This window comes from Ranitomeya imitator, chromosome 2 (assembly GCF_032444005.1).
Source record: "Ranitomeya imitator isolate aRanImi1 chromosome 2, aRanImi1.pri, whole genome shotgun sequence".
Lineage (NCBI taxonomy): Eukaryota > Metazoa > Chordata > Amphibia > Anura > Dendrobatidae > Ranitomeya > Ranitomeya imitator.
In genome coordinates this window covers 763,076,751-763,090,662 of record NC_091283.1, presented here as the reverse complement: position 1 = coordinate 763,090,662, position 13,912 = coordinate 763,076,751, and the positions used below count along the sequence as shown (strand labels likewise).

Genomic DNA, 13,912 nt, shown 5'->3' with positions numbered 1-13,912 from the left:
ATGTTCTCCAGAATCGCAAGGATTTATTTTCTGTACTACCTTTTGGGAGAACTACATAATTAGGCAAAGTCCTCTCCAGAACATGTTCAAAATAACTCAAAATACAATTTTGAGAAGTGATTGAGATATTAGAATGTCGATTTGCAAGCGACTGTTTGCTGAGATGAATCATGGCGCTCTTGCAGGGTTGTACATGCCCGATCAGGATGAACAGTCGGATAACGGCAGTGCATGCAGCTTGAGAGCAAGTGTCTTTTTATGTTTAAGCGGCAAGCTCCACAAATCCAGCAGCTCATTACCTGTGACACACTGACCCTGCCTCTAAGTCTGGGAGGTGGTTGATTTGTGACGGGACAGGAAGACAGTGCAGAAGGATAGACAGATGAAGAGAGTGGCATTGTGTCTGTGGTCTTTAAAGGAGAGAAAGCTCGTCAGATACAGTGCGGATCATCATTACAGGTTAATAATATACACAACAAGCATAAAAAGATGCACCCAATGTCTATACCCAATGGAGACGACCATTTCATGGATAAAATCGGATATCCTCTGTGTTCAGGAATATTGGTCACTTCATTGTGTCCACTGGGATAAGACGAGAGGTGACCTTCTACTATTATGGTGTTATGCCTCATTCATAAAGTGACCTTTAGGAAAAAAAATCTTACTAATTATTATTTTACCTATCGGTGGTAAACACATTTCCCCTTCTAATGGGCTGTGGATAAACTTGTAGGTACGATAAATGACAGTCAAGGAAATCAAAAGTCTGACTAAAAGGGGTCAACTTTATGGGATGTGCACACGTAATCTTTTTCAGGAGGATTCTACCCGGAATTCCCCAGGAAAAGCGCAGAAAAAGCTCCCCAGAAATGAACATGATACACAGCTTATACTGGGAAACCGTCCTCACTCAGTATAGCGAGGGCTGCCACAGGAGCAATAACAAAACCGCCTCGGCAAACCAACCGCCGGCCTTTTCTTGAAGCGGCTTTTCCAGGGAAACCTGTTCTGACATCTAAATGACACAGTGTGCCCATACCCTTAGGCTACATTTATGCAGCCATAGTGTGTATTTTTTCCCGTGGCTTTCAAAAATTCTAAATTGGCGAGAGACCAGGCTATAACGTATAGTGGGTTTTGTTTTTTTTGTTTTTTAAATCTGTAGCAGAAAATCTGCAGCAAAACAATTTAACACCTATTTCCGGTTAGATTTTTTGCGTAGTTTCTAGGTCACATTTGCAGGAGAACCTTTTGGTATAATTTGGGCTCCATAAAAAAAGCTTTACAGAATACAATGTGGAGCGTCTACAGGTGAAAGCGAAGCCTCTGTCTCACAGTGACTGTCTGGAGACATACAGAATAGTGTGGCAGGCTTTCTCTTTGGTTAATCTATATTTTCTTTAACCCTGCTATTGTCTTCGGTCTGGGGAGACCGATTTTGAACTTTGGTATTTTTTGGGGTGTTCAAGATGCGGTTCTGAAACTTGTGGTTGATTGACTTAAATGAGGATGGGTCGGTCAGCCACAGGTTTCAGAACCGCATCTTGAATATTTTAAAGAATATTGAAGTTCAAGGTCGGTCGTTTTTGACCGAAGACAACAGCAGGGATTATTAATCAATTAATTTGAAACTAAATTCATTGAACTTCTTTTGCATAAAGTTTTCTAAAGTCATCAATGTGAATGGGCTGTAACACAGTACGAACACTAAAATTAGTTGGCAAGACACACGCGCATTGGTTTTTAATGTAATAAATTTGCAACGCACAGAAGATGAAGTGAGAAACAAGGGTTAATAGAAGATATAATGAGTTGTACATAGCAAGTCATCAGTAGAGAGTAATTTGCAGAGCCCTAAAACCTCACTCTGATGCACATGAGCCGAGAGCACACACATGCGCCATGTACCTTAATGGGACTGCCCTGAGATCTTTTGCAATCCTCTTGGACATCACTGACAACACTAAGGCGTTGCTTATACAACTGGCTCTGGTCAGAGGAAGGGGCATTTGTTATGGCCTTGAGTGCTGCACATCTGGTTGCACATGGCATTCCCTGGGTGTCTCTAATCTTATGTGATGCTTTCCAATTGTCATGCTCACCATTTACTATGGAACAAACGTTACTCTTGGAGGGGTGCTGGCTACGTAAGACATCGGTGAGCTCCGAAATCAAAATATCATGAGGTGCTGCCATCTGTACTGGAGAGCCTCCATAACTGGAAGCTGAGCCGGTAAACTTCTCATCACTGTGTGGAGAAACGACATAACTGATCCTAGTAGAAGACTGTGGTCTGGATGGGTAGGTGGGCACTGAGGACAGGCCCGAAGTTGGGGTGGATCTACCAGACACGTTACAATAATGGAGACTGACAGATGGGGTCAGAGACAATGTAGGGCTGGCAGCTGCCGATGGAGTTATGTAGTCTATAGCACAAAGCGTGGCTTCAGGTAAAGGTGGTAGGGGGGGAGTTGAGGTATATCCGCTATTACGGGAAACACCCATTGTGAGGGAAATCCATTCAGATGTGATAGCCTGCACTTCTGGAGAGAAAGCTCTACGAGAGATGTGAGGTGGAGTGGTAGTTCGTGGTCTGGCATAGCTAGGAGACTTGATGGAATAAAACAGAAAAGAAAGAAGAAAACATAAAAGGAGGAAGAATGTGATGGAAAAAGGACAAATTAAAATATCACAAATTATCTATCTGCTTGTTTGGTGGGTGTTTTAATAGTCTAGAATCACCTTACACCAATAGATATACTAAGAAAATGCTGCAATACCACTTAAGTCCACTAGGTGGGACATTTGATTCTTTATTGCATTGTACATGATAGCCAAGAAGGTAGTGGGTTCAAGGCCCCACTCTGGTAATACAAGCCGGAGAAACTAAGAAACGTGGGAAATAAATGACATAAGCCCTATATTACCGGGTTAGCATCTGTACTTTATCCCTCTATAGAATTATTTGCTATTCTTCCAGACAAGGCACGTACATGGACCTATTTTAGACATTGAGAAGATCAATCCAGATCTACGCTCGATGTCTATACCCCCTTTTAAAGATCTGGTATATACACGTCTATTTATAGTGTTGGCTTATTTATTGAAAATATAACAAAAAACAAAACTTTATGCTTGTGCTAAATACACAGAAAAGTGTAATATTCACACTGTAGATCATGGAGGATAGTGAAATACATACCTGGGGGGAAGCACTTGTGCTTCTATTTGGGGAATATGAAAATGGCAGATCCATATAATCAGGTGAATTTTTTACACGTGGCCTCTTGAGGACATCTATGTAGGTTACTGGAAATATACCTTGACGGCTGGTACCAGATATCTTTCCTTCATACCAATTTTCATCTACTCTGCGGATCAATGTTATCCTTTCTCCCTTGAAAATGAAGTTAAAATAGAATATCCTTTTAAGAACAAGGTTTTGCTTCTTATAGTAAAATAATGGATGTCATCCTTATTCACAAAAGTCATAAAAGCATTCTCTAATAGCTTAACCCCTTCATGACCTTGGGATTTTCAGTTTTTCGCTCCCCTCCTTCCCGGAGCCCTTACTTTTTTACTTTTCCGTCAATATGGCCATGTGAGGGCTTATTTTTTGCGGGACGAGTTTTACTTTTGAATGACCTCATTGGTTTTACCATATCGTGTACTAAAAAATGGGAAAAAAATTCCAAGTGCGGTGAAATTGGAAAAAAAGTGTAATCCCACACTAGTTTTTGTTTGGCTATTTTGCTGGGTTCACTAAATGCTAAAACTGACCTGCCATTTTGATTCTCCAGGTCATTATGAGTTCATAAACACCTAACATGTCTAGGTTCTTTTTTATCTAAGTAGTGAAAAAAAATTCCAAACTTTGCTAAAAATAAAAAAAATAAAAAACAAATTGCGCCACTTTCCAATACCCATAGCGTCTCTTTTTCGTGATCTGGGGTTGGGTGAGGGCTTATATTTTGCCTGCTGAGCTGATGTTTTTAATGATACCATCTTGGTGCAGATACGTTCTTTTGATCGCCTGTTATTGCATTTTAATGCAATGTCGCGGCAACCAAAAAAACGTAATTCGGGCATTTTAATTTTTTTTCTTGCTACACCGTTTAGTGATCAGGTCAATCCTTTTTTATATTGATAGATTGAGCGATTCGGAACGCGGCGATACTAAATATTTGATTTTTTTTATTGTTGTACTTGAATGAGGCGAAAGGGGGGTGATTTAAACTTTTATATTTTTTTCATATTTTTTTTAAACATTTTTTTTTTTTTAACTTTTGCCATGCTTTAATAGCCTCCATGGGAGGCTAGAAGCTGGCACAACTGGATCGGCGCTGGCACAACTGGATCGGCTCTGCTACATAGCATAGGAGCGATCATCGATACACAGGGTCGCACTCACAGCAAGCCGGCATCAACAACCATAGAGGTCTCAAGGAGACCTCAGATTGTCATGCCGACGCATCGCTGACCCCCGATCATGTGACGGGGGTCGGCGATGCGCTCATTTCCGGCCCGATGGCTGGAAGCGGTAGTTAATTTCCACTGTCAGCGTTTGAGAACGGCATTTAACTAGTTAATAGTGGTGGGTGGGTCGCGATTCCACCTGTTCAAAACAGCTGACATGTCCCGGCTTTGATGCTGGCTCACCGCTGGAGCCCACATCAAAGCAGGGGATCTGACCTCGGATGTAATATCCCGTCCGAGGTCAGAAAGGGGTTAAAGGAGTTGTTTTTAAGCTACAAGTCTACAGTCTTTCTATGTGATTGCAGACTTGAGAATCCTCACAAGGAATTTGTATGTTCTCTCCGTGTCTGCGTGGGTTTCCTGTGGGTTCTTCGGTTTCCTTCCACACTTCAATGACATACTGATAGGGAAATTAGATTGTCCTTAAAAGGGGACAGTGATGATGATGTATGTAAAGTGCTATGGAATTAATGGCACTATATAAGCGAGTGAAATAAATATCACATGCACTTTGTGCTGTGAAGATCCTCTGGTACTGGCACCGGCGGACATGTGATTGCAAGTATGCAATTTGCATACTTCTGGCCACATTTCAACTAGACGTGTCTAGTTGGCATGTGACCTCCTGTATGCAAATCCCAGCACCAGAGAATCCTGACAGCAAGCAGTGAGGGCGATGTGAGGATTCACAAGTCTGCAGTCACAGGAAGTGACTGCAGACTTGTAGCCTAAAGCGGGACAACCCCTTTAAAAGCAATTATCTCATATTAATGAGAATATACAGGTGTATTATAAATTTAGGAAAGAACCCAGTTTGCTCAGTACAAACGTCAATTGCTTGGATCCAATAGTTTCAATAGAAGGCTAGATATATTTTGACCCAAATAATTAGTTTCCAAACAAATATGAAAAAAGACAGAATAAAAATAGCATAAGGAAATAATAGCTTGGTCACTGTAAAAAGGGGTACAGAGACAAAGAATGACGGAAGGGAAGGACAAGCTTAGTGATATCTACAATAAAATCACTAGATAAAAAGTGTGCTAAACAAGGAAAACTATAATTAATCCTATGTATCTGTTAATATTATTACTTATACGTCACTCTGCCCTTCCATATCTCCATACAGCAATCCTACATATCAAACTTGTTAAGTTTATCATAAAGTTTCTCCTGGTACCTTTTTAAATGACATTTCTACTGCCGTGTCTCCATTAAAGTTGAACTTGGCCATAGCGTCTCCATATTCCAGAACTTGCACTGGAGGTGGCTTCTGCGGCTGTGCTTTCTCCGCTTGTGGCAGTATCTAAAATGAAACAGTTTTGGCGTTAGATACGGATAAACAATAATGCCTTCTCAATTATAAGATTAATGAAATAGATATACCTCAATATAGGAAATAGGGAAGATTCCTGTCCGGCCGTGGTGCTCTCCTTCAAACCAGTTCTGATCTATCTGCTTGTAAATATAAACTATATCGCCCTTCTGGAGCGGCAACTCCCTATCAATGGAAACAACAATGGTTTCAGGTTGTGAGCATAATATAATAACACTTACGGTAAATTACTTTTTTTTTTTTTGAGGCACCCTAGTGTACATCAAAAGGGAATGTGTTTTTATGATAAACTTTTTCTTTTTTTAATTGTTGTGGTTATCACTGTTACCATATATTTAAAAATAATCATGAAATCTTGCAGATTTCACTTTGGCCACTGAGCCTTCTACAAAACTAGATGGTGGCCCGATTCTAACGCATCGGGTATTCTAGAATATGTATGTAGTTTATTTAAGAAGTTTTCAGAATAATGCAATTTATACAAAGGATTCGGCCGGCCGCGACCAATTAGCGAAGTGTGGTTCAAATTCTGCGCCAATTCGCAGGCGGACTGCGACTATCGCTGATTGGTCACGCCCGGCCGCGAACAATCAGTGAAGCCAGGGCTGGCTCCAGGTTTTTGAGGGCACCGGGCAAGAGAGTCTCAGTGGGCCCCCCTCTCTAACACATACCACGATTCATGATGCACAGGATACAGCAGAGAAATATAGCACAGCCAAGTAGCATATAACACAGCCCACGCAGTTTACAGCACAGCCACGTAGTATATTGCCCAGCCACGTAGTATATAACACAGTCCATGTAGTATATAGCACAGCCACGTAGTATATAACACAGCCCATGTAGCGTTTATCACAGCCCACATAGTATATAACACAGCCCAAGTAGTATATTGCCCAGCCACATAGTATATAGCACAGCCACGTATTAAATAGCACAGAGACGTAGTTTATTGCCCAGCCACATAGTATATAGCACAGACACGTAGTATATAGCACAGCCCACGTAGTATATAGCACAGACACGTAGTGTATAGCACAGCCACGTAGTATATTGCCCAGTCACGTAGTATATAGCACAGACACGTAGTATCTAGCATAGCCCAGACACATAGTATATAGCACAGACACGTAGTATATTGCCCAGCCACGTAGTATATTGCCCAGACACGTTGTATATAGCAGAGACGTAGTATATAATACTGCCCATGCAGTATATAAACACAGGCCACGTAGTATAGAGCACAGTGATGTAGTATATTGCCCAGCCACGTAATATATACCACAGCCACGTAGTATATAGCACAGCCCATGTAGTATATAGCACAGAGATGTAGTATATAACACAGCCCACGCAGTATCTAACACAGCCCATGTAGTATATAGCAATGTGGGCACCATATCCCTGTTAAAAAATAATTAAAATAAAGAATAATTATATACTCACCCTCCGTCGGCCCCCTGATTCAGCCGAGGCGTTTACCGATGCTCCACGCGACGTTCCGGTCCCAGGAGTGCATTGCGGTCTCGCGAGACCGCTATGTCATCATCTCGCGAGACCGCAATGCATGGACCGGTCACGGAGAGTTGCGAGGAGCGGGAAAGGCCTCGGCTGGATCCGGGGGGCTGACGAAGGGTGAGTATATAATGATTTTTTATTTTTTTTAATTATTTTTAACATTAGATCTATAATAAAAATAATGCTATCTTAATGTAAAAAAAAAAAATAATGTTAACACAAGGAAAAAGTTGGTCACACAGGGTTAATAGCAGTACTAACGGAGTGCGTTACACCACGGCATAACGCGGTCCGTTAACGCTGCCATTAACCCTGTGTGAGCGCTGACTGGAGGGGAGTATGGAGCGGGCACTGACTGCAGGGGAGTAGGGAGCGGCCATTTCGCCGCCGGACTATGCCCGACGCTGATTGGTCATGGCCGTTTTGCCGCGACCAATCAGCGACTTGGGATTTCCGTGACAGACAGAAAGACAGACAGATGGAAGTGACCCTTAGACAATTATATAGTAGATTGTCTAAGGGTCTGTTTGTCTGTAACCGAAATCCCGCGTCACTGATTGGTCACGCCTGGCTGGCCTCGACCAATCAGTGTTCATAAATAAACTACATACATATACTAGAACGAGAATAACATGAAGGACAGTCTGTGAGGGAGAGAATAACATGGAGAACAGTCTGTGAGTGAGAGAATAAAATGGAGGACAGTCTGCAAGGGCGGGAATAACATGGAGGACAGTCTGTGAGGGAGAGAATAACATGGAGGGCAGTGTGTGAGTGAGAATAAAATGGAGGACAGTCTGTGAGGGAGAGAATAACATGGAGGACAGTCTGTGAGGGAGAGAATAACATGGAGGACAGTCTGTGAGGGAGAGAATAACATGGAGGACAGTCTGTGAGGGAGAGAATAACATGGAGGACAGGCTGTGAGGGAGAGAATAACATGGAGGACAGTCTGTGAGGGAGAGAATAACATGGAGGACAGTCTGTGAGCGAGAGAATAACATGGAGGAGAGTCTGTGAGGGAGAAAATAACATGGAGGACAGTGTGCGAGGGAGAGAATTGGCTCCGAATTGGCGCAGGATTTAAACACCGCTTCACTGGTTGGTGGCGCCCGGCCAGTCGCAAACAATCAGCAACAGGCGCAGTCCGGCCGCGAATTGGCGCAGGATTTGAACCACGCATCGCTGATTGGTCGCGCCCGGATTTAAACCCCGCTGCGCTGATAATGTATATATTTTATCCAGAAAATCCTGTGTATTCATTGCATTATTCTTAAATCTTCATAAATAAACTCTAGAATACCTGATGCGTTAGAATCGGGCCACCATCTAAAAGTCACTAAGATATGGTGCATTATTAGTAGAGTCCAGATTACACAATCTGCTGCTATGTTCACATTTTCCTAACATTACCCCTAAAAAAGTTTCTGTGGTGGCCTCGGCTTAGCTTAGTCTTTGCACATGAGTTGAAAAGACCAGACCTTTCCTTTTCATACTTACTTCAGAGACTGTGCTTTGAAGTCAAACTTTGCTCTTGCTTGTGTCATCTATAAAAAGGATAAAATGGAAGGACATAGTAAATGTTATCATAGTGTACCAAATGATGGAAACCCACGGATGAGGACAATTCAGATATTTAGAGTTGATTTAGTTGGAATTCTTAGAGACAGAAAGAATAATGTTCTGAGAAAATTAGCTCTTCTTGAGACACAGCTCATTAAATATTGATGATATTAACATTTTTTATGAAAATCTGGAGTAAATTGGATATTTTAGATAGGGATGCTGTTATGTTAATCCTTTCAGGAGATAATTAATGGAGGAACTTAAGCAGGACAAAGCTTTCCATAGTAGAATTTACATATTAATGTGTACCTACAGACCCTAAATGAATATCATAAAACTATCATTCTCAATAGGGGTCTGGATCCAGGATCGGATATAGTTGAATTAAAGCAAAAATACTAAAGTAATTGTATGTCCTGTCATAAGCAATTAATATTGGATCATCATAAAAGGGTTTATTATTGGTCCTAGATTTTAGTGTAGACAGCAGGAGAACTAAGACCATACAGTGGGAATTAAACGCCTACGTTCCTTCATATATTCTATTCATGATACTTGAGCAGCATATGTCTCAGCGGTAATTTCCTCTCATTAGAAAAAAGATCAGTGGCAATAGGTTTTCATATTTTGTGTTTAGTTCATCTTTTCTATTTTTTATTCACAACGCATTTGTTGGCTGAATACGGTATACCCATAGTTTCCTTATAAGCCCAACGAATGCTAAAAAAGGCAATGTGTCCAGTAGTATGGTATACATGTGCAGAAGAGGGTCCCGGTGCAAGAACAATTTATGGACCCTTTGCAGTCCAATAGCTCATCATAATGCACAATGCCACCTGCTTTAGAGCTTTAGAGATGGCAGTGGACGTCCTTACCTATTAGGAATTGATGCAGCTACACAGATTGCACCAATATCAACCCTTACATGTACAGTTGCATGCATTGGAGGAATACGTTGGGAATAATTTCCAATGGATAAGTAAAAGAGATGAAGACATAATTTTCATCCTCTACAGTAAATTTGACACTTTTGGCACAGCATAAGAAGCCATTTTGAATGCTATATTTGAGAATATACTACAATTATGACATATCAGGGATGTTCACAATGGCTTCCTGCTCAGTGTGCGGGGAAATCATTAAAAAAAAAGTGTTAAAAAAAGAATAAAAAACACAAATTTCAAAAAGAAAAATTTCCACACAAAATATTAAAACATATGGCATTGAGTAATAAAATACACAAATATATTATATATATATATATATATATATATATATATATATATATATATATGTAGATAGATACATATGTAGAACAGATTTTTACACACAAGAGACATGTTAGTGTTTGTTAGTAGGTTATATGAAATAATAAAAAATAGTATTGGTAAAGGATAAAGAATGATTCCAAAAATAAAAGATAAGAATAAAGAAACAAACAAATGATCTAATGAACTCATGCAGTGGGCACCATCTCCCAAGCCAACATGCTGCTATGTCAGAATTATTATTGCACTTCTTCTACCACCCGAAGCTGGTGCAAAGCAAATAAATAAATAAAGGAAAGCTGATGAACGGCAATTGCTAGGCTACTAATGATTTGCTATATTGAATGGAAGTGAATGAAACATATTGCTATGGGCCAAGCAGCGGTTATCAAGAACAGACCTCAGACCGAGATCTCCTCTTTGATGAATCGTCTACATTAAGGAGGTCTCCAAATCGTTCATTAGTGATAAACTGGTGATGAGATGGGACAATCCCAGTGTGCCTCCTAGCAGCAATATCAGCTTCTTCTTGCTCACGCTTAAGTCTTCGCTGATCCTCTATGAGTTTCTAAGATAAAAATGCCATTATTGGGCTTGTGAGTAACCTGACCGTCAGCACAAATATGGGCAACAGAAGTTCAAACAATGAAGACAATGTTAAATTGGCTCTTTAAAGTGACACTGTCACTAACTCATTGCTGCATTTCCTGCCAAAAGTAGCAATTGGAGACAGGAGATGCAGTAACAAACGAGATGGGTCCCATTGCTTTACCAACCATGCGGCACTGTACTTTGCCCCAGCAAAGATCCCATTCCTTCACCAACCAGAGAATACTCAAAACTGTATCTGCGAAGCTCTAAAGTGTTGACCTCACAACTGGATGACTAGTGGTGCATCTCCTACCTTCGGGAGATGAGACGCACACACATTAGACTAACGTTGGCCGAACAATTGCTGACATCAATTGGTTCTGAAGACATATCGTATCGCATGTATCGGTGACTCCCGACTCTCCCTCAGCAAATTATGTTGTCGTAGATAAGAATCAGTCATGTCAGATTTTGGCCACCGATCCTTTTATTTTCTGCAAGGTAAACCTAAACCAGTGGAACTGCAGAGGCCCTTTCATAAACATAAAAGTGCTTGATTTACGCTCCTGTATATGGAGAAATCAGGAGAAACAATTAGCCAAACAATCGTTCAGCTGACAGCTATCTATTGTATATGGGGGCCCTTAGTGACAGCATCCCTTTAACAAAAATAATTGTCACTCTATGGTTACATATGTACAGGTGCTTCTCACAAAATTAGAATATCATCAAAAAGTTAATATATTTCAGTTCTTCAATACAAAAAGTGAAACTCATATTATATAGAGTCATTACAAACAGAGTGATCTATTTCAAGTGTTTATTTCTGTTAATGTTGATGATTATGGCTTACAGTCAATGCAAACCCAAAAGTCATTATATCAGTAAATTAGAATAATTAACAAAAACACCTGCAAAGCCTTCCTAAGCATTTAGAAAGGTCCCTTAGTTTGTTTCAGTAGGCTCCACAATCACGGGGAAGATTGCTGACTTGACAGATGTCCAGAAGGCACTCATTGACACACTCCAAAAGGAGGGTAAGCCATAAGAGGTCATTGCTAAAGAAGCTGGCTGTTCACAGAGTGCTGTATCCAAGCTTATTAATGGAAAGTTGAGTGGAAGGAAAAAGTGTGATAGAAAAAGGTGCACAAGCAACTAGGATAACCGCAGCCTTGAAAGGATTGTTAAGAAAAGTCAATTCAAAAATTTTGGGGAGATTCAGAAGGAGTGGACTGCTGCTTGAGTCATTGCTTCAAGAGCCACCACACACAGACGTATCCAGGACATGAGCTACAAGTGTCGCATTCCTTGTGTCAAGCCACTCATGACCAATAGACAACGCCAGAAGCGCCTTACCTGGGCCAAGGAGAAAAAGAACTGGACTGTTGCTCAGTGGTCCAAGGTGTTGTTTTCAGCTGAAAGTAAATTTTGTATTTCATTTGGAAATCAAGGTCCCAGAGTGGAGGAAGAGTGGAGAGGCCACAATCCAAACTGCTTTAGGTCTAGTGTGAAGTTTCCACAATCAGTGATGGTTTGGGGAGCCATGTCATCTACTGGTGTAGGTGCACTGTGTTTTATCAAGACAACAGTCAGCTCAGCCATCTACCAAGAAATTTTAGAGCACTTCATGCTTCCCTCTGCCAGCAAGCTTTCTTGAGATGGAAATTGCATTCTCCACCAGGACTTGGCACCTGTCCACACTGCCAAAAGTACCAATACCTGGTTTAACAACAACAGTATCACTGTGCTTGATTGGCAGCAAACTCACTTGATCTTAACCCCATAATCTATGGGGTATTGTCAAGAAGAAGATGATAGACACCAGACCCAACAATGCAGATGCACTGAAGGCTGATATCAAAGCAACCTGTGCTTCCATAACACCTCAGCAGTGCCACAGGCTGATCGCCCCCATGCCACGCCACATTGATGCAGCATTTGATGCAAAAGGAGCCCCGACCAAGTATTGAGTGCATTTACTGAACAAACATTTCAGTAGGCCAATATTTCAGATTTTAAAATAATTTTTAAAGCTGGTGTTATAAAGTATTCTAATTTACTGATACAATGACTTTTGGGTTTTAATTGGCTGTAAGCCATAATCATCAACATTAACAGAAATAAACACTTGAAATAGATCCATCTGTTTGTATTGACTCTATATAATATGAGTTTCACTGTTTGTATTGAAGGACTGAAATATATTAACTTTTTGTTTATATTCTAATATTGTGAGAATCACCTGTATATAAGAATGCATTAAAATACAATAGTAATAGCTATAGTCTTATATAGTAAGCACTACAGTGTTCCATAGCGTACAAATTACCGTACCACACTTTTGGACTATAAAATACACTAGAAAGTAAAGGAAAATATATCTTAAAAAAAAAAAAACATAATTGGGATCATCAGATTCACAATTACATTTGCGCAATTTCCTCCTAAGAAAAGAAGCTGCGCGGACTAAAGTATTCCATGACGCACATTTATTACAATGTTCATTGCTCAGTGCTTTTGAAGTCACAAAAGTGTTTTGTTCTCTAGAAATGGTTCATAGGTTGCTTTCAAAATTTGAAAACACTGGATGTCTTTCAAGAATATAAGACTATCATTGCATTTTATATAAAACCTTTAAAAATGAAAAATAAAAAAAGTTTCTTCACCTACACTTATTTAAAAAAAAATCTGATTAAGTTGAGCAGCGCAATCCTCGCAAGCAAATTATTTGTCATTTCAACCTGAAATATCTACGGCACAAGGAGGCTTTACAGATGACACAGTTATCCCTCCTAATTATGGCTTTAGTAACTGGAATTTTATAATAAAAAATATATGTAAATATATATATTTATATAAATATATATATATATATATATATATATATATATATATATATATATATATATAGATAGATAGATAATACCTGTAACAACTGCATGAGTCAGTGCCAAAAATAACTCCGTCCGTTTCAGCTAACGCCTACTTAAGTTATTTGACTACCTGGATAAACTTTTCTCGGCTTACTTTCCGTACACAGCTTAGTGAGGTATAGTGAACATACTGAAATTATAAGATTAAGGTCTCTGAACTAATAATGAATGGCTAAGAAGATGTGGAAATTGCATGCTCTCATGTTATATTTTCTAGGCCC

At 40.1% G+C, this 13,912-nt stretch overlaps 1 protein-coding gene across 2 annotated transcripts in view; it reads right to left on the bottom strand.

Annotated features, from left to right (window-relative positions):
• Window positions 1-13,912, bottom strand: part of LOC138665682 (sorbin and SH3 domain-containing protein 1-like) — a 532,199-nt gene that overhangs the window by 17,535 nt on the left and 500,752 nt on the right. For both annotated transcript variants that reach the window (XM_069753392.1, XM_069753393.1), the window contains 5 exons: window positions 10,568-10,735; window positions 8,834-8,880; window positions 5,866-5,980; window positions 5,660-5,785; window positions 3,206-3,400 (listed from right to left, as the gene is read on the bottom strand). In XM_069753392.1, coding sequence (XP_069609493.1) covers window positions 3,206-3,400; window positions 5,660-5,785; window positions 5,866-5,980; window positions 8,834-8,880; window positions 10,568-10,735 — 651 coding nt within the window. The remainder of the gene's footprint in view (window positions 1-3,205; window positions 3,401-5,659; window positions 5,786-5,865; window positions 5,981-8,833; window positions 8,881-10,567; window positions 10,736-13,912) is intronic.